The sequence below is a fragment of the Frankliniella occidentalis genome, unplaced genomic scaffold (genome assembly GCF_000697945.3).
Source record: "Frankliniella occidentalis isolate FOCC.00 unplaced genomic scaffold, Focc_3.1 Scaffold125, whole genome shotgun sequence".
Classification (NCBI taxonomy): domain Eukaryota; kingdom Metazoa; phylum Arthropoda; class Insecta; order Thysanoptera; family Thripidae; genus Frankliniella; species Frankliniella occidentalis.
This window is the reverse complement of record NW_026267252.1, coordinates 777,606-798,094: the sequence shown is the minus strand read 5'-3', so window position 1 is coordinate 798,094 and position 20,489 is coordinate 777,606. Positions and strand designations below refer to the sequence as shown.

The window sequence follows — 20,489 nt, the reverse complement described above, 5'->3', positions numbered from 1 at the left end:
GCCACAAATAAAAATAATGTGACACAAGGCACACTAACAGTCACATCCCCTAGCAAAATAAGAGCTTTTTATACAGCACATGATTTATTTTTCAGTGCTACCCTTTTTCTATTTTCTTACTATTAACCTGAGTTTGTTTTAAAAATCAATAAATTTCTGTTTGATACCAGTCAGTCAAAAGGTGACAAAATTTAGCATGCAGAAGACTAATACGGATGGTAAAGACAATGAAAAATGATGAACAACCTTGCAAGTGCTCCCTCCATAAACATTATAATCTCTCACTTCACCAGACATCAAAACCCAAGCACCTTTTACTTTCAATCCACTGCTACAGAGAAACTCAACCCCAAATTTCTTACTCAGGTCTATGATGACACTCACAAATCGCTGTTTTGGATGAATCTATTTCCCTCAGAATGTTTTCCTGAATATCTGTATCTGCATCTTCCATATGCACCTAAAACATAAATAACAAAGAAATTGACCAAAAACGCTGGTAAAATCGCTTAAAACAGTTGACATTTAATTATGGCTCACCTTGATGGTCTCCTCCATCTCTCCCACTGTTTGGTAATGGTGAATATATACTATGCTGAGTTGATGTTTCTTCCTCTGTTCTTGTAGTATTTGACTGAAAGACAATAAAATAAAACAATAACTGACGTTTTAATTTTAGGCTGAATCTTTAAAACAGAAAAAACAATGAGTACTGACTGGTCTCATTATTCGCATGAATTGTCCTCTTTGTTGTGCTTCCTGGCGCTCTACATCATTGACTTGTCTCGAGTCAAGAAAGTGCAGCTTTGGTAAGTGATGAATAACATAATATCTACAAACATTTAAATTAATAGGGCTGAATATGTTAGTAATCACTACATGACAGAGGGAAAATTTATCCCAGCTCTACATGGTTATATACCTGTATCGCTGATAATCTTCTTCATCTTTATCTTTGTCAGAGAGTTGATTAGGGCAAGCCTTATTTCCAAGCAAACTTAAGTACCGCAGCGAAGGTAGCTGGTGACTAACTTTTGTCAGTAGCAGGTCTAAGTTATTAATCTGAATATGAACCTTAGTATTATGACAAATAAATATAATAGAAACAATAAATTAATTAAAATTATAACTTACACAATTTTTGTTTAGTGACAAAGTATGAAGATTAGGGAGAGAAGGATATGTTGTGTTGTCAGGCAGTTGATTGTTGTCCAGAATAAGCTCTTCTAGGATGGGGAACTGTTCAACTCCTGCCAATGTTGTCAGGCAGTTGTAACTAAGATCAAGAGAAATCACTCGAGGTCCATAAAGCTTGGGGAGAACAGATGGCAAACGGTGGCATTCTTGACCCACAAAACTCAGCTGTGATAAACAAACAAAATAAATGTCAGTTACTTGTATACTAATAAAATTACTGAAATGGTTCCAACATTTGGAATAACAAAAATAATCAGTAACAAATTTGGTTATATTTAACCATAGTTCACTTAAGCTATCTAAAAAAAATCTGCAGATACCTCTGGGAAGTATTAGAATCTGCTTGATCTTTAGAAATACACTACAAATTGTACTTAAATGCAAAGTTTTATCGGGATCATCCGTAAATACCTGAGCAGCCAAGCAGTGGGAATCTGTGGCACAAGCTCTGTATAGTACATGAGATTCAGCACTTCTATCTCTGACAGGCTGACGAACTGCCCCTCTGTTGAGAAATGGGCCTCGGCCTGTACTTCGACTGCGTCTTTGCAAAATGATGGGAGAGTTGCTAAATTTTTCTTCTGTTTTGGTTAGCTTGAAATATTGGACAATATTAGCTTTTTCCTTATTTGAACTATCTGGTTTTAAGTAAGGCATAACTAACACTTGCTAGCTAGCAAGATGGATCTTTACGAAGGGAAACAAAGAAAGCAACAGAAGTAATGTGTAATTCATAATTTATATACGAAAAGTCTTCAAAGGTCAAGCTCCAGATACCATATCTCAAAAAAGGACAGCAAACTTCTATCATAAACGCTAAGATTATACTTCCACCTATGTTGATAATCCTGAGGTTAACAGAGGACTGACTCAACAAAATGAACACTTCAGTTTCACTCTCAGACTACCCCAAAACTGTGCCAACTGCTCCACAGCGCTTTGGGCTATGTGTACCAGCAGAGCAGGAAGGGGTATAATGAGATTATGGGAGTGGCTCTAAGCCCCTCAGAAGGTCGACAGTAATACGAACCCCATGTGTCCCCTAGAGGAAGCAACAGGTACACTGTGCATGTGCTTCTACATAAATCAATTTATAACAATTTAAAATAACAAATAGTAAAGGCTGAATGGTATAGTTAGGTTTATCAAAAAGATATTCTCTGATAATTTGGGGCCTTAAATACCACCCAACAGGCATTTAATATCCATACTTACTCTTCCATTATCGAACACAATTGCTGTTGAATTAACTTTGACATAGTCTTGATCATCTTGACTGGACTTGGACTTAGAGTCCATGACTTCTCCAGAAAAAGGCAATAAGATGAAGGGGGAAGAAAGATTGTGTAACGATGTCCTCTCTTGGTCAAACCACGTCAAACTGCAGCAGAAACCAAACAAACATGAAGGCTATCTGATGAGGTTATTGGCATGAAGCCAAAAAAAGACGTGTACTGACTGAATCTGGATTGTCAGCCAAATAAGTAAATGAAATAATGTACGGCAGACTAAAAAGTATCACTGTGAAGAATAAACATAAGTGAATGTTCAATTCATTAAATGCCTTAAAATCAGTGGATAGAAAAAATGGGTAAACAAATTTGAGGGCGTTCGGCGGATCACCACGTATGTTTGAAATGTACATGTAACCCACCTTAAGAAAATATGAAACTTTCCACTGAAGGTAATGAGGACCCAAGCTGGATAATCTATAAGTGCTTACACGTGTCAAAATATGCACAAGTGTTTCATGGTAAAATTTATTTTTAAAATAATTTTTTTAAGGGATAAAGACTATTATTTGAATGTTTTTGAGCCTGTTTCACTTTTTTCAGTTTACAAGTTCGGATCGACGTTATCACAATTTTGTCATACCAATTTGCAAGTTGGCTGGATAAGGTAAAACGAACTCCAAACAAAACAAAATGCTGTCTGCTGTCTGCTGCACATCGTCTGCCTGAAGCACTGTTGTTATCCTTTGAATTAGGATGTTGAACGAACAATTTGTCGTATTGTCTGTTTTTATATCGAATTGAATGATAAAATGTAATCAGTAATCAGTAAAATCACATTTATATGCCATGAAAAGTCACGGTTGTATGATATTTATACATCTTTGACCTATCGAAGGTTATGTTTATGTCTTGTAACATTCAAGAACTTATAATTTTAATGTCTCCATATGCCTTGTTAAACCAAATGCCCTGTTAAATAATATGTGATACACGAGAAGAGGGCTTTAGATATGACGAGTACTTTCAACAAGCTTGACTGTTCAAGTAATCTAGACACACCATCAATGTCATCTTCTACGGGGAACATGTCTTGGGAGGAGAGACTTTTCATTGCCATAAATCAAGGTGATGCAAGAGCTGTACGTGGACTTGTGAGAAAAGGTAATTTACGCCACTTAATATTCTGACATTGAGAGTTATGTAGTCATTGGAATCATAATTTACCATTAAAGACAATCTGACTGTGCTTTATTTTTGTTTTTGATAGGAGTAAATGTGAATTCAACGCATCCCTCAGGTCGAACTCCATTGGGCACTGCAGCTCATCTCGGCAATATTGAAATTTTAAGAATGCTCCTGGAACCTGTATTGGATCCTATTGCCCAAGAAACTATCAACACTTCCCAAAAAATATCTAGAAGACATGAGGGAGAATCAGCAGGTTCTTGGTGTAGTGGTACTTCCCCAAAGACCCGTAAAAGTGCTACCCTGACATTTGATAGACGGATAAAGCCAACTAAACATAAACATGACATTCAAGGAGTAAATTTTTCTCTTTGTTCTGAATATAGACAGGATGGCATTAGTAGTGATGATGAGGTACAGGATGTCATAAGGGAAAACCACAAAAGTAAACAAAGACACTGCAAAGGACAAAAAGACAATATGGCAAAAAACACCAGGAGCGACATGAAAAATCCCACTTTTACCAGCGATTTACAGAGTCAAAACTGTTGTGTTTCTGGATCAGAAGAGACAAGACAAACACTGCATGATAGGGGAAAATCAGAAGCTAATCAAGGATATTATATTGTGGTCCACAAGGAATATTCTCCAAAAAAAACTCCACCAGAGGATGAATCTGGAAGGCACTTTTGTGATGTTAGTGTCAAAGAACCAGTAACACCTGATGATATGGACAATTTAGAGTGGGATTGTGAATTGCAGCCTGAGGAATTTGACAGTCCTGTGGATGATTCAACAACTTCCGATTCATGGGTTGACCTGTATCGTTGGTATGCTGATTACCTTGCACAGTCATGTGCAGTTGATAGGTCAGTCCGGGACAATACTTCTCTTCACATTGATGTCAACCAGTTAGACATGTACCGTCGGGGTGCAATGCATTATGCTGCGGAGCAAGGCTACATAGAAGTTTTGCACATTCTTCTAAGAGCTGGTGCATTTTTTACTTTTAATGTTTTAATACCCCATGGTCTGTTGTTCTATGAACTAAAATGATACTTGAATTTTCCAGGCTGCTCAGTTGACGTTGGAGACTCGGATGATGTAACTCCTCTTCACTTGGCTGCTGCAAGAGACAATCCTGAAGCAGTTGCTTTACTCATTAGTTGTGGAGCAAAAGTAAATCGTAAAAGTATTGATGGCACAGGGCCATTGCACATGGCAGCAGCAAGAGGGTTTATTGAAACAGCTAGTATTCTCCTTAAGCATGGAGCTAGCGTTAATGCTCTTGATAGAAGTGACCGCACACCTCTGCACCTGGCAGTCTCAAGGGGACTTGATGATATGGTTAAACTCTTGATATCTCATGGGGCCAAAGTCAATGTTGAAGATATTTTAGGTACTTCAACTTGATATATGTTATAAATTCTTTCCCTTAACTTTTGCTATCTATCTATAAATTTTGAATTTCATACAGTAACTTGTAAATGTCTTTTGGCTTCAGGATATACACCTCTCTGCCAAGCTGTCTGGCAACAGGAAAAAGAAATTGTTAGCTTACTCCTAACTGCAGGAGCTAAACTTACTCACTCTGATCGACTTCTGCACTGTGCAATTCTACATCGTTGTCCAGATATTGCAAGACTTCTCATATCAGTGGGTTCTATAGTGAACTTGAGAGATGATAGTGGTGACACACCACTAATACTGGCAGCTCGTTCAGGACAAACTGATATGGTCAATTTGTTATTGTATAATGGTAAGGTTCAGGAAAGAAGTTTAAACCTAATTCCATGTAGTAGAAAAATTAAGTGTTTTTGTTTACCTTGTTGAATTCTGACTTTACTGTCTATTGCAGGTGCTATGGCTAGTTATCCAAATGGACTCACAGGAAGTACCCCCCTCCATGAAGCAATTGAGTGTCTTCGTCCTGCACAGTATCGTACATTGCAGGAAATACTATTGTCTCTGCTACGTCATCGTGGTCCCTCAGGTCTATTAAACTTAGAGAGTTCATCAGCATACGATACACCTTTAGTGCGTGCACTTGTACATGATAAAGATCACGCAATGATACTTCTTATACAATATGGAGCTGATGTCAATGTACTTCAACAGCACACACCTATAGTAAGTGAGGATTACCTCAAAAAGAGACCACAACGTTTGGTAATTGCACAACTAATGGTAAATGCTGGTTTGAATTTGTGGAATTGTTTCCACAAACCTGACCTTAGAGATAAAAAATATTCTGATGATTCAGCAGCTTCATGGATTGCCTCAATGAAGTTTAATCCAATGCCACTGGCAGGGTTAGCAAGATTAAGTTATCGCTTTCTCCATGGTGAAAATATTTTCAAAGCTGTCGAAAGTTCAGGATTGCCAGTTCCATTAAGAAAATTTATCATGCTGCAAGATATTGTTAATGTAGATGATTATGCTCTATCGGTATACTAACTTGTTCTGGAATTAGATGCACAATTTATTTTATGAACCAATCAAAAAAGGATTGTTTTTTTCTCAGATGTATATTTGAAGTTTGGATAGATGGCTTATCTGTTAAAGAGAATCAATTACTATTGTAGGACTTTCCTTCCTTGATATCAAATTATTGTTCCTGTACTGTGATTTCAAAATATGTCGCATAGTGTGTCATATGTGATAAAATATAATGCTTATTTTGGTAGTATACATACTTGCTTGTTTATGCCAATTTTAAATATATGGAGATGATTCAAATTGCTCTAATCTACTCTATTGTTTTAAAATGCCACTGTATGTTGTATACAAAAATTTCATCAATATTTACTTTTATTGTATGATATTGGCAGGTCCTACTGTTGGGTGGTACTTGGTACTTCCTAACTAGACAAAGTAGAATATTACAGTTTTTCTAGTCGTTTGTGTGAATGAAGGTTGCTGTTGAGCAGGAGTGTAATAAAACCTCAACACTGCACTTTTCTATGATTATTATTTGCATCCTTGTTACATATGCCTTGGCAGACAATTTAAAAACAGTTGTCTTGGGAGAAAATGGGGTAACATAAAATACGTATAAAGAGCAAAAAGCCAGGCAATATAAATTCTCTTACACACACACACCAAGGTAATTTAAAGTGAAAATATAACTAACCTGCATTCCATAATCTGTTACGAAGTATAACTGGAGTAATGAGAAAGTAAAATTTTGGTCCATAATACACATCCAGCACTGAAACGCCTAATTCAAAAGAACACATTTCAAAACAATCCAAAGAAAACATAAGAGGAGATAGAATAATGGAGTGTGTGTATGTGTCCCCCAATTATAGGCACAGGTAGGCTCACAGGCTCAGAAATTGCCAGAGCAATCCAATGAAATCTAAGAGAAGAAACTCACATGAAAGATATGTATTCCTTTTTCTTTAACATTAATTTTCAAATAGAGGACTTGTTAAACCTCCAAAAAAAAAAAAAAAAAATCTAGGAAAGAGCATGCATAAATAAAATGACATACATGCAGAACTAAAAATCAGCAATCATTAGTCCCTCTTTAATGTTCTGTAAAAGGTAGCTGATTGTGACTACCATCTAGAAACCCTCAGAAAACAAGGTATTGTACAGTAATGTTTGTTTTGGTATCCTCTTCAAAGTGAAGTCATACTAAAGATGTTCGGTCAAGGATCCAACAGCTTTGATGCACATTCTCAAGTTGAAAAGAAAATCTAGAAGTATCATGCAGCAAGTAATACTGAAAACTGATTTGACAAGTATTAGTTCAAGCTTATTGCTGCATACAGAACACAAAAATATATCACTTTTGTAATGTGAGAATAAATTTGCAAGGTGCAACAGATGAAGGGTATCAAACAAGAAAAGAATTTGATGAAAAACAAGAAAATTAGTGAACAACACATCACTTTAATCGGGCACAACAACTCCACAAGTTTTGGGAGTTGAAAGAGAATCATATTTTTGTGAACTCAAGACATTTCATTACAAATGGAAATGGTTAAAAAATATTTCATACTGTGTGCAAAATGGGGATTTTGATAGTTACATCTGTGCCATGGTTAGTGGTTAGAGCTAGGTGTCCCACTAAACATAGGATTAGCCCGTGGTGAAAAGGGCTTTGCCAAGGATTAACGAAGTAACCTGGTTGCTGATCTTATGTTTAGCCTGCTAATATCTGGTTTAGCCATTTACCTAACTCTAATCATAACATGTTATGCAAATCATGCGAGGGATCCTAATGAACACAAGAGAAGCTGTTCTGTAAATATGAGAGACTTAACACTTTACTTACAAATTGAAGAACAAGTGATCATTGAAAAAAAGAAATACATTTGACCTATTATCAATAAAATCACATCATATGTATGACAAAGCCAGCACTATTAACAAACATTAGTACAGCAGACATTTTATCCGTCATACATTGTGCAAGTTCTGCAAGTCCAACATTGTACAGTGTAGAACTGCACATTCTTGTGTGGCGGGTGCATGTCTCTCATAACTGGAAGTAATATTAGAAAAGGCATCTACTAATGAATCACAAAAAATAAATAGATTTTATCTACAAATTTTAATGCCTACTTACTGTTGACATATTAAAATGATTTCAACATTCGCATGAGCGGTTCTTATGAACTAAGAGGAAGAGATATAATACTATTTCTAATCTAACTTGAATATATACACAGCAATTTGGCACTGGTGACTTTGCCAATGTCACATTACCAACAACGGAAAGGTGCAGTCAGCAGTGTTATTAAAATATCTTGTTCATATAGCACAAAAGAAAGTATGTTTTCATAAAATACAAAGGGGAGGCAAACTGGATACAGTTAAAGAAATAAAGACACATTTGGTAGGGTTCCAACTACCCTGGCAGATTAATATGAAAAAAAAACTAAAACAAAGCACTCACAGAGTTTTGAAACAAAATAAAATGTTTAGGCTAAGTGGGAAAAGAAAATTTTCTACTGATAGGCTAGTTGGTAATACATTACCTTGGTCCCGATCCATCACAAAAGACATTTAATTCTCCAAAGTTCAGGGATAGAACAAAAAAGTGAGTCTGCTTCACACTGGCAGATATTTATTTTTAAACCTTAGGGTTCCAGTTTGTCTCAGAAAACAATTAACATTCATATCTGAACTTGAGGAGAACACAAGAAAATACATACCTCAAACCATGTAATTCCCAAACCTTCAGGCACACAGTACTAATTAGTTTTAAACACCTACCAATTTAGAAACATAGTTGTATGGGATAAATAATTCAGTTAAGGGTGGGAGGTAGGCGATTTCAAGTAGTATGTACACTATGGTATTCTATATTTGCCCAGTATATCACAAATTATGTCTTGACGGTAGTTTAAGTTTTATTTTAGAACAAGACATTTCAAACCTACATTGCTGAGTGCACCTTAAGACAATTTCTAAAAGGCAAAAATTGAAATTTGGTAAGTAAACACAAATATTCAAAACAAAGAAAAGGACAACAGAAGCAACAGCACATCTTGCCAGAAACAAATAGAACAATAAATTTGTGCAGTATGTGAGGTGTGATTTAGTCTCTTTTCAAAGATAAATATAAGGATCCAGTCGAGCTTTGGTGGAAAAATACTTGACTGATCTGATTTTTTTTTATTTTTTTTAAAGGTTTTGGTTTTTAAAGGGTACTTTTCAGCCAAAAGTGATATGAATAAAAAATTTCAAGAACTGGATTAGTGTAAATTCAATAAAAATAAGGTTTAGTCAAAATAAATCAACCAAATTTTTTACCAAAATGAGAGAAGCAAAGACATATGACAGACGATTTCTACTTTCTAAGGCCAACTTTAGGTTTGATTTACATGGCAGGCAAGGTCAATACCACAAATATTGCTCACAAGCACATCAGTCTCAGTAACAATGGAAGACCTGAAGTCACACAATCCAATTAAAATTATCTGAATATACGACGCTTCTTCCCAGTCTACACTTATTTTGATTATAATTTAATAATATGATGAAATTGAAATTATGTCACGTAATAAATGCCAGAAACTGTATAATGATAACAGTGTTTAACCTTTGAGAGACAAAAAAAAATTCACAACAAATTACATATGGTTAACACACATCTTCAAGATACTAGATACAATGACACAGTGAATTAGATTGTGCTTCAGGATGACTTAATTATTAGTGCTGGAACATGAAAGATGACTATGGTGGAGGTCAGTCTAGTCACAAAGTATACTTGCATAACACTCCAGTTCGCCTCTTTATCTCCATCATTGGAACAAAATGAGAGCAAATTTTCAAGAGCAAAAAGACGTATTAGAGGTCATACACAGTACTATGAGATTAAAGAGTGCATTACCTAATTGACAAATAACCAAGCAAGCATGAAGGGCAAAAAGTTTAAGCATTTCGTCAAAACGGGTTAAGTAAAACGTAGCTTACTAATGTGTGTATTAAATTTCGAAGGGCATGTTTTACAAATGTAAGAGCATCCTACAGTATATGTAATATCAAGCTTAAAATTCATATGTTTTGACTAAAAATATAAATAAAAGAAGACTGTTTCTTTTAGTAGCAGAAAAGACCAGGTTAAGGAATCAGACTTCAAGAATGCTTCTATGAATTAACTCAGGGAACAGCACTCCCGTAAATATTCCATGATAGCGCAAGCTTTCCCTCAACAGTAACTCTGTGGTAAATAATAGGAGCCATGCAGTAACCAAGGAGAATGCAAGAGGCATGCAGCAACATTTAAAGTAAAGAGTTAGACTGACAGTACCAACAAACAGTTTCAAAAATTAGACACAAAGACCAAATTGATTTAGCCATTTAGAAATCCTCCCTCAACTACCTTCAGTAGTACCAAATTAAAGTACTGCTATTGAAATTTTTTGTGATGGTTTATCATTTTACCTTCACCACAGCTTCAAGGAATTACAAACTAATTTCTTTTAGAGGATACAGAAATCAAACAGTCATCTTATTCCCATGCAAATGCAGCGACAACTGCTCTTTGGTCACTTTTATGATTTATGAGTAAGAAACATATATTTAACAGATTAATTAAAATACACATACAGAAATTGCATAAAAAATATGATTTTATAAGAACAGCTTGGAGTTTGATTTAATAAATAACATGCTAGACATTCAAAGACGTCAGACCACATTCTATAATATTTAAAATGGTCTTCCCTCCTACAAGTTCATTGTACTATCTGGCAATAAGATAGGCTAGCAGTGGCAATCAATCAAAGACAACCAGAGTCACACATGGGAACTGCAATAAGAATAACAAAAGGCCCTCCTCCACTGTTAGAATATACAATTTAATGGCAAGAGTGATGGGAAATTTAAAAAGCAAGATTAGGTTTAAATTCCTCTTCATAGTTACATGAATGATACCACAGCCAACACATTATAAAAATTCTCATAAAACTAAAAGAAACGTAACAAACAAAATTAAAACTCATAAGTAAATATATATTATAAAACAAGTTTATGCATTAGAGTGTTTTTAAAACATGTGTGAGTTTTCACACAGTCAGAAACCCGTGAAAGGGGGCCAAAGCATAGAGAAAAAAAATGTTAACATGAGTGACTTTGGGCCATTGCACCAAAGAGTATTCCAATCATCATAATATTTCTAGAAGTCTAAAAACAAAATGACTACTCATAGAACCCAACAACATTGTAAAGAGAGCACAGTTATTACAATTACTTTCCTATTGCAATTAACCTAACTTGTTCTCATACCTAAGAGTTACATGTCTGACAAATCTACTACCTGTCAGATATAAAAGCATGAAAAACAGGTACAACTCTCAATACTTCAAATAGTTTACATGATTGAGTTGGTACATTTACACAACAGTGAGGAGTTTCATCTTGCTCATTCTTCATTGGAATACACATGATGTATAATGTCTTTTAGTCTTGCTATCACACATTTCAGCACAAAACATTTTCAACAACAATAGTTTGTCTATCAGATGACCTCCAGGAATCTGAAGAGGAACTCTGGGCCGCTGCCGCTGTCACCCCATTGAACAACACCACAAATGCCGGAACATTTGCTGACTCAGTGATACTTCCCTTTGAGAATCTAAACAAATATGAAAAGTACCTATATTGAACAAAAATAGAATACAAATTAAAACAGGAAACATAAGAGCAAAATTAATACAATAGTACATAATGAATGTACAAAGTTTGTTACAAACAATGAAACTGAACAAAACTTGATAAGCCATAGAAAACAAAAAATATTACACAGGTGATGTCACAGAACAACACAAATAAGTCTTCGAGTGTCCACTGTGAGGAAATTAACAGTTCCATATTATACATATATGTCGCTCATTTTACCACTAGGTATGAGTCAGTGATGTTGAATTGATCAGTACTGATATCAGAAAAAATGATGCAATTACTGATTTATTTCCATCATTTTTCTGATAAAATTTACAATGTTATGAAATTTAGAAGTGGAAATTGAATAGGAGTTCAATAGTTTAACCCAAGGTAACCTTGTGCACTTAAAAATTGTGATGTGGTATATTCCACGTCTAATTTCAATAATAAAAAATATAGACCATACTCTACATGAAAGGGATCAACAGCAAAGATTATTATGAAGAAGCATGGCTAGGTCCAGCCTAGCATTGTTACGGCTATAACAAGAAATATCAGGCCCAGCCTGATACACAAGTGCACGAGGTAACTTGGAAATAAACTTCAAACAGATAATGTAAAAATTCTATACAACGAAACTAGAACCTTATTGCTTCTGTAGTAGGAGGATATGGGCCACCAAAGACTGCTTCTATTTCTAAGACTTAGGCAGAAGTAGCCGAGGAGGTCTTGGAGGTCGCGGTGGTCGCCCGTACCTTGGAGGACGGGGTGGGCATGGAGAAGCATCAGTTCGTGGGGGCCGTGGTGGAGGTTCAAGGGGAAGGGATGAAGACAAGGCGGCATCAACTAGGGCGGCAGCGGAGGCCAATTGCTATTCTGATGTATCTCCATCATCATCATCTAAGTCGACTACTTGTTTAAAAGAGCTAGCCTTGTGCTGGTGTTTTGGATCAAATGGGTCCACAACAATCTGTTCTGTGCCTTTAATTTCTGCTCGACAGAATGGGCAGCCCTGACCTTCAGAGTCCTGTGAAATGAAGTGCAGATAGCATTTTAGGATCATATAAAGCATTGAATGAACTCTTAACCATCATCAGTATACAAACCTGCCATGATGTCAGACATGGTGTGCAAAGTAAATGACCACATGGTTCAATGCGAATGTCTTTGTCATTCTCTGCACAAATTTTACAGAGCTGGAATGTAGAGCCCATTTCACAATAAAGCTCATATTGTTCTTGAGTGACAGCAATGTGGTCTTCAGGGGTGGGTTGCACAGCCCATGAAAGGTCAGGGTTCACATTGCGGCCATCAGGATACAGGTAACTGTGAATGAAAGACAAATTAACTCAATGAAAGACAAGGAGAATATTGCATCATTGTTGAATTGATTAGGATCTGATACTAACAATCCCTCCCTGTATCCATCTAAAAGTGCTTGACAAAGTGACTTATTTTGTGGAATTGTTTGTAATATGTCTCCATCAGCTGTGACATATCCAATTGCCCACTGTCCAAGACGAGTGCAACTCAAACGGAACATGTAGCTGCCAGGTTTATTGATATATTTTTGAAGTCTTGCTTTCACTTCATCGTATGTTAGGAATGCAACATAGCCCGGATGAGTAACCGCAAGTATCTGCCAGTTTCTTAATAAAGTAGTCCATGGCTGAAATAGCCTGTGAAACAAAAAGCCAAGAGAACAAGGTGGATAAGGATATCGAACACTTTTAAAGCACAACTACCAAAGAATAATTTCAAAATTGTTTACCTTGTAAATACATCAAATTCAAAGTTTGAGATATAGTCATTACATGTAAGGTCAATAGTAGACTTTAAAGCCATTGCCTCTAATCCAGAGCTGATAGAATGCACTTCATTTAAAGCCTGCCGAAAAATCTTCCACGGAACCAGGGTGCTGAAAGAATATATGTCATTAATGTGCGAAGCAAAACACGCATTATTCAATACTACTGCCCTGCATCCAAGGCTAGGAAGTTGACTCACTGTCAACACAGCACTAATATGACTCAATTAGACACTGACACTCTCCAACAGGAACTGATAAGGAGTTTATTCAGGATGTGACTGGGGCATAAAAGGGAATGGTGATGAGCAATGGGACATTTCCAAAGAAAAAAGATTTGCATCTTTATCCACAGTGTAGGAGGTTGCAGAGCTCTACACAATTAGAAGATAAGTAAATGCCGAGAGATCACATTATACAACAGATAGACATTATATTTAAAAATTGGGGTAATTTTTATAATTGACATATAAATGACAAATTGTAAAAGTATATAGAAAATAGAATCATTTTTACTGTATGGTTTACTGGATGATATATTATACAATAATTTATGGTTGAAGAGTGTGGTCACATAGAAAAGAATAAATTAAAATTTGTAAAATTTCAGGAGTGCCTGGAGAAGAGAAAGTGCTGTAGGTAACATAACCTTACCTGTTCCCAAAGTTGCTTTTCCAAAAATCGGCTGCGTCGCTCTTAGTAATTCTAAATTGGTCACCAGCAAATGTACCATTAGGGAAGATGGCTTTGAGCTCACTCAACATATGACTGAATACAAGGCTCAATTTGGTTAAATTCCTTCTGTAGTGTGAATTTTCGTCAAACATTTTATCTTTTCCTTCTTTAAACAGCTTTATGGCTTGCTTACATTTTCTCATTAAATTTACAATGAACACATTAAAATGTTCATTACTGTGAAGCACAATCATTTTGTCTTCGTATTTGGAATAAATTAATCTAAGCCGTTGGTACGTATCTGGTAAAATGTCCAAAATGAAGGGAGGAGAATTCTTCAAGTTCATCTTCTGATGTTGACAGAGTTTCACCACTTTGTCCATAAGTTTCCATGTTTTGTCCAAAGTTCTCTTGTCCGTCGCTAACTTAGGAGGCGCCATTGCATCCGCAAATGCGCCGTGCAATTTTGACAAAATAGAAGATATATTTTTGTGTTGAGTGGCTCGGTTTCTATTTGCAGCCATTATGAAATCTAGTATAGCCCGAGCACGGATTAGGCCTATTTTGTTCAAAACTTGCGATGATGGAGACACTCAAACAACACATCTGGAGCAGCGATGTAAATAACAACACACTCTTGTCACAGCGCTCGAACACATTTCACCTCACTGTACGAAGTCGCATTTTCACTGAATGAAAAACCAGACGGATGCATCGCCATTCATCACCGCATCCTACTAGCTGCCTTCTAGCGAGACGTTTGATCCAAGTTAGATCCAAGCTGTAAAATACACATGATAGAAGGCCCTAAAATGGAATCGGAAAGGCCAACTGCTGCAAAATGAATTAGCGTCTACGTAGCGACAAGACATCAAGAAAAAATCACTAAAGTAGACACTGAAACAAAAATCATTTCAAAAAAATGTTTTTGTATCGTTTTGGAGAATTCTTTTTCTTTCATTCAGTTATAAATATACTGTGTGAGAAAAAGATTTAATTTTTTCTGCTGTTAGCTTCCTGGAGGTTTTTTTCCTTACTATTTGGCGGGAAAGAGGCCCTTCTATAGTGGTTGACAGTGTATGTTTGTTTTATGGTTTGTTGAATATTTCTTCTGTGGAAAGTTTGATTTTGTCGATGAATATTCTTAGTTTGAACGTGGTTATTTGTGCTATTTGTCCATCCATCTTTTCAAAAGAATATTTTTCTTTTCAGCTTTTACTTCTTTTTTCCACACCGGCTCAAACTAACCTTGGTACAAAGTTTATCTTGTTCATTCCAAATCAAATTAAATAACATTTTATCAAATAAAATTTTCTTTGTGTTTTTAAATAGTGAAATGGACATATCACGGCGGAGGAAAGTCACGAAAGTCGTAGCCGGTAGCTTGGCTGAGCTTTATCCCCACAATTTGCAAATGTATTACATACCTCCGATAACTGAAATTTCTTTGTCAGAATTTGAAGATTTGGCCTTGGAGAGGTTAAAAGGCAAGTTTCTAATAGATTTTTATTTCCTGACAATGAATGTACTGAGACATAAAACTGTTACAAGTTATTATTATTATTAAATCTTGCAGTGTTGCGGTGTTTGGAACTTGTTAATTTGAAGGGTGCAAACAAATTTTCTGATGAATGGAAAGCATCTCTTTGTGAAGAAATGACCAAGCAAGGACTCAAGAACTTTTACAAAATGGTGAGTGTAATTAGTTATGCAAAATTGGTGATTATTATTTGAGTAACCAATTTTTTTAATGTATTGAACGAATATGAATCTCACAAATTTTAGAGTACTGCCCCCACATGCAAGCAAACTGATGCAGAACTTCAGTATCGTAAAAAGGACCACCTTTCGCATTTTATTTTGAGATTAGCATATTGCCGATCAGATGAGCTGCGACGTTGGTTTATTGCCCGAGAACTGGAACTTTTTAAATTACGTTTTATGTCATTGAATGCTGACGAAATTCGTGAGTTTTTGAACATGAACAACCTTAGCTATTCTCCTGTGAGTAATTTTCGTTTTGACTCAAGAATATGTTTGCTTCTGCTCCATATTTTTTATATCTCAATGAATAGAAACAAATATTAACTATGTGATGGCTTGCAGATATCCGCAGAAGAAAAGGATGCCATAATGCCATCATTGTATGAATCAACGTATGGTTCCACTGCACTTCTCTCAGAAAAAGACTTTTTCCGTGTTCCCTTCACAGATGTTTTAGAACTTGTAAGATCGCGCAAAGTCTTTGTGCAAGCTGGATATGCTTACATTCCAAGTTCTGAGTTTGTTGCGGTCATGTCGTCAGTCTACCGGGCAACTTTAGGCCAAGCTTTAATGGTATTCCATTTAATATTCTACTCCTTTGCATCTTTTTAAAACCCGTTTTATTTTTGTGCTTTTTGGGTTTGGTTTTTTGTTTTTTTGTTTTTTGTTGTGTGTGTGTGTCCGTGTGCGCTTTTCTTTTAAAAACCTTGGTTGGTTGTATTCTTAGATGACGTACCGAAGACTCCCCAATGTTGATGATGAAAGATTAGTGCCCCTACTTAAGGGCCTGCATACAAGTTATGTGGGAGAGGACTTCAAAACACCCAAAGGTGGGGAAATATGTATTGAGGACTTGGATAAGGTAAGATATTCTTTTCACTTTTTTTCTTTCTTTCAATAAATCTCAATTCTAAAAAAAACCCTATTTTTAAAGCATGCTAGGGCTTCATACCCATTATGTATGAGATTTCTACATGAGGCACTCCGTACTCATCACCACCTTAGGCACTTTGGTCGGCTGCAGTATGGCTTGTTCCTTAAAGGAATTGGTGTTTCATTACAAGATGCCATGCGTTTCTGGCGGGAGGAGTTCACTAGAATCATGGATGTAGATAAGGTGAGTTTGACAAATAGTTTTGGTGTATCCCATCTACTGATTTTAACAATTTGACCGTTTTGGCGATAATTTTTAATTATTTTTTGCTTTTATGACACAGTTTGAAAAGGAACATGCGTACAATGTTCGCTATAATTATGGTCAAGAGGGTAAACGTACTAACTATACCCCTTACAGCTGTATGAAAATCATCTGCTCTAGTGTTGGTCCTGGAGATCATCATGGGTGTCCGTTCAAGCACTCTGATGTTAAAATTTTGGCAAATAAACTGCAAGCTTATGGAATTTCAAGCCAGTGTAAGATACCTGACCTGTTCACACATTTTCTATGGTTGCATATTCTCTGCCAAATTGCACTTTTTTATCACTTTCGGTAAATTAGTTGTGCTTTAGTAATTTGTTTTCTTCCTTCAGATGTGGGAGAAATTTCTGAACTTGTCAAAGGAAACCACTATCAAGTGGCATGTGGCAAGTACTTTGAGGCGACCCACGGAAAGCCATCAAATGGAATCCAACATCCAAACCAGTATTTTGAAGAAAGTCAGGTTGCTCTCGGGAATAGACCAGCTATCAAGCAAGAACGTAAGCATTTTTAAATTAGTCTATCTTCTTTTCTTTGTTTCATTCTCTTTTTTTGACAGGAATATCTTTGACATTCATTTTTTTTTGTGCCAATATGCTATTTGTTTTTGTTTTTCAGCCATGAGCCAAAACAGCCAGCACAGTCAACCAAATAACTATCCTTCAAAACCCAAACCTGTTAAACAAGAAAAGGTGGAAGAGGATGTTTGGGGAGGAGACATTGATCTATCCAGCATAGACATGGATGTCGCATGATTTAATCGGCCAAATTTTTATCTACTGTGTTCTGTGATCAAAAAGAAAAATCTGTTCTAAACTTGTGTGTGTACAAATTCTAAATAATATAAGTCTTATGTACATATAAACCAGAAATTGTGTTTTCAATTCTAGTGACAGTCTTCTTGCGGGAAAACTCTCTCGGAATTCCCTTGAATGCTTCAGAGGACGTTGCCCGCCCTCGTGCCGACTTGAGCTGTGGCTGCACAGCGTGTTGCCTGCACTCCCCGGCCCCGGCGGCGGCGAGCGCTGGGAAGGGAAGGACCACCGGCCCAGCCCGTGGCAGATATACATAGATAAGTCAGAGAGGACGGTTTTATTCCCGGTACTTTATCACGGGGAACCAGCGTTACACCAGCCACCGACAGATGGAGTGAACGCGTGGGAGGGAGAGAGAGTGAGTGAGTGAGAGACGGCGAAAACAAAGTACTGCTGCGGGGGATGGAGGGGGAGGGGGTGCAAGGGCGAGGGGGAACACGCGTTGAGTTAATCCATCAAAACGACCGAGTCAAAGGAGAGAGGGGAGCGGGAGAGACGGAGACGGGCCCGTGCTGGGCGAGGGAGCAAAGGAGAACGCAGCAGCCAGTCGGAGAGGGAGAGGGAGGCAGGGTGGGGGAGCATTGTGTTGTCGAGTGTTTTAGTATTCCCCGCGGTGTTTTGTAAAGCGCGCTGGCGGGGGGTAGGTGAAGCCGCACCCCCTCTCCCTCTCCCTTCCCCCCGGCCCAGAACTAACGAAGCGCAAAGATGAATTACACGCGTGCATTACACCGTCACAACATCAACTGCATTACGTAACAGGCGTGAAAACAAGAACCCGCGTATCCGGAACGGAGGAAGGAGGAGGAGGAGGGTGTGTCGCGTCACCTGCTCGCTCGGGCCGAGGGAAAAGGTGCCCAGGTAGAACACAATCGTCAAAAACTCGTCAATGACCCTCTTTTGACGTCAAAATGAGCTCAATCTGTCTGCCTAGCCGCAGTAAATCTTGACGATGAGCGTCAAAATGAGGTCATTCTGACATCATTTTGACAAACGTGTTCTACCTGGGTGCACAGCTTTGCGGACTCGAGGTGAAGGGGAATTCCCTGTGCTTTTCTTTACTTTTCCAAAGACTCTTTCGAAGTTTTAATTCCGCGTTGCACGCGCACGGCAAAAAATAGTACAATAAAAATCACGAACTTTCAAACAAATAAGATAATTAAGAGTCGAAATTTCTGTTCATTCATTTTTTCCTCGTGCGCTGCTTTCCTCGCTTATTTCTATTTTTGCCCCCTGGTCGGTCGGTAGTGCAATTTCGCTTCATAGCTGTGTGTGCGTGTGCGCGTCGGGCGCTTTCCCTTGCGATATGCTGCTTGTTCAAGGCTATGCTGGGCCCCGGCGGGTGGATATTGCGGTGTGTCCTTCACCCCCATCCACCTCCTTGCTTCCCCCCTCCCCCCCATCTCCCCGGTTTCACTTACTTGCTGCTCTTCTTGTTTGAAGAGAACAGAACCGTGAGAAGGCGCGCCATAAATATTTTAGACACGTTCCGAGGGCTTGATTCAGAATAATGTGCCGCGAGAGGAGCGGCGGTGGTGCCGTGCCCTGGCCGACCTCAAGCTCGGCGCCATCCAGGAGGAGAGGAGGAGCCAGAGGAGAGCGGCCGGAATGAGGATGAGGGACACTTGGGACCGGCCGTCATCAGAAGGCGGACGTGGCGTGGCGTGGCGCAGGGCTGATAGATGCCCCGGCCGAGGCGAGGCAGGCGCGGGGGGATGAAAGGAAGAGGGAGAGAGAGATAGAGGAGGCTTACGTCTCAGAGCGGGAGAGAGGCAAAAAGAAGACTTTCTCGAGAGACTCTCTCCCCGTTGAATTTGACTGCCGAGGACTCGGAGAGACAGAGAGCGAGCACGCCGTGTGCGCGAGCCCAAGCAAGCGCGAGCAGCGGGGTCTCTCGAGGCGGTTCTCTACATCTACTAAGTTCGAGGGAACGCCCTGCCCCCGCCGCCCCTCTTGCGGTCCCTCGCACCAAGCACGGCCCCCAAAGAGGGCGCGCGCGCGCTCGGCTTCGCGTTTTGCGGCTCGTCGAAAAATTGCACGTGACAGGCTGGAGAGTCATTAGCGAAGCTGAACTAGTCGACCCTGTCTGAGCGCGACACGGAGGTGAGCGGCGAGGCTGAGGTCGTGGGGCGCCTGCTATGATTTACTGGGTGACTGACGGGCACCGGGCAGGGGCGTAGTTGAACTGTACGATAGTGGGTGAGAGGGAGAGGGTGGGGGGAGGGGATGACCGAGCCCCCCCTCTCTCTCACACACTCACACTCGGTGCTGCGTGACAGGCGCAGGGTAAGGGCATCACTGCCTGCCGTCGCAACGTCATTGACAAAAATCCTGTAAAAATCTGAGCATTACCACGCGGGCCGATGCCGTTCAGTCGCTAAGCAGGGCGGTGTGCCGTACCGGGGCCGGGGGCGGGCGCGGGGCGGAGCATGGCCGCGGTGTGGGGCGGGCAGGGGGTGGCGCATGCGTGGCCGAGGCCCTCCCACTCC

The 20,489-nt window shown here is 38.6% G+C and overlaps 4 protein-coding genes across 10 annotated transcripts; 2 read left to right on the top strand and 2 right to left on the bottom strand.

Annotated features, from left to right (window-relative positions):
* Positions 1-6: 6 nt before the first annotated feature.
* LOC113206828 (leucine-rich melanocyte differentiation-associated protein) lies at positions 7-2,838 on the bottom strand. Of its 4 annotated transcripts, none has more exons than XM_026423078.2 (7): positions 2,657-2,838; positions 2,413-2,578; positions 1,135-1,362; positions 923-1,062; positions 718-832; positions 541-634; positions 7-460 (listed from the first exon to the last, which is right to left on the bottom strand). In XM_026423078.2, the coding sequence occupies exons 2-7, from the start codon at positions 2,494-2,496 to the stop codon at positions 381-383; spliced, it is 741 nt and encodes a 246-aa protein (XP_026278863.1). In that variant the 5' UTR covers positions 2,497-2,578; positions 2,657-2,838; the 3' UTR covers positions 7-380. The 4 variants fall into 4 exon arrangements, with proteins under 4 accessions (XP_026278863.1, XP_026278864.1, XP_052126470.1 ...); XM_026423079.2 differs by having other exon boundaries at positions 2,762-2,777; XM_052270510.1 differs by lacking the exons at positions 2,413-2,578; positions 2,657-2,838 and adding exons at positions 1,609-1,791; positions 1,975-1,992.
* Positions 2,839-3,128: 290 nt separating this feature from the next.
* Positions 3,129-6,573, top strand: LOC113206837 (uncharacterized). The gene is made up of 5 exons (XM_026423096.2): positions 3,129-3,593; positions 3,700-4,611; positions 4,690-5,016; positions 5,122-5,376; positions 5,476-6,573. Exons 1-5 carry the CDS (start codon positions 3,443-3,445, stop codon positions 6,072-6,074), a joined length of 2,244 nt encoding a protein of 747 aa, XP_026278881.1. The 5' UTR covers positions 3,129-3,442; the 3' UTR covers positions 6,075-6,573.
* On the bottom strand, positions 6,570-14,991 carry LOC113206838 (E3 ubiquitin-protein ligase CBL-B). Of its 2 annotated transcripts, XR_008011498.1 has the most exons (6): positions 14,206-14,991; positions 13,516-13,662; positions 13,154-13,423; positions 12,851-13,070; positions 12,390-12,771; positions 6,570-11,736 (listed from the first exon to the last, which is right to left on the bottom strand). XR_008011498.1 is itself a non-coding variant. In XM_026423097.2 (5 exons), exons 1-5 carry the CDS (start codon positions 14,748-14,750, stop codon positions 12,616-12,618), a joined length of 1,338 nt encoding a protein of 445 aa, XP_026278882.1. In that variant the 5' UTR covers positions 14,751-14,991; the 3' UTR covers positions 6,570-12,615. The 2 variants fall into 2 exon arrangements, 1 of the variants encoding a protein (XP_026278882.1); XM_026423097.2 differs by having other exon boundaries at positions 6,570-12,771.
* A 212-nt stretch (positions 14,992-15,203) lies between these two features.
* LOC113206829 (DNA primase large subunit-like) lies at positions 15,204-18,060 on the top strand. 3 transcript variants are annotated; one of them, XM_026423082.2, is made up of 11 exons: positions 15,204-15,303; positions 15,439-15,478; positions 15,559-15,713; positions 15,803-15,918; positions 16,012-16,230; positions 16,333-16,563; positions 16,718-16,852; positions 16,925-17,107; positions 17,208-17,403; positions 17,521-17,688; positions 17,807-18,060. In XM_026423082.2, the coding sequence occupies exons 3-11, from the start codon at positions 15,563-15,565 to the stop codon at positions 17,941-17,943; spliced, it is 1,536 nt and encodes a 511-aa protein (XP_026278867.1). In that variant the 5' UTR covers positions 15,204-15,303; positions 15,439-15,478; positions 15,559-15,562; the 3' UTR covers positions 17,944-18,060. The 3 variants fall into 3 exon arrangements, with proteins under 3 accessions (XP_026278867.1, XP_026278865.1, XP_026278868.1); XM_026423080.2 differs by having other exon boundaries at positions 15,233-15,319; XM_026423083.2 differs by lacking the exon at positions 15,204-15,303 and having other exon boundaries at positions 15,326-15,478.
* The last annotated feature ends 2,429 nt before the right edge of the window (positions 18,061-20,489 follow it).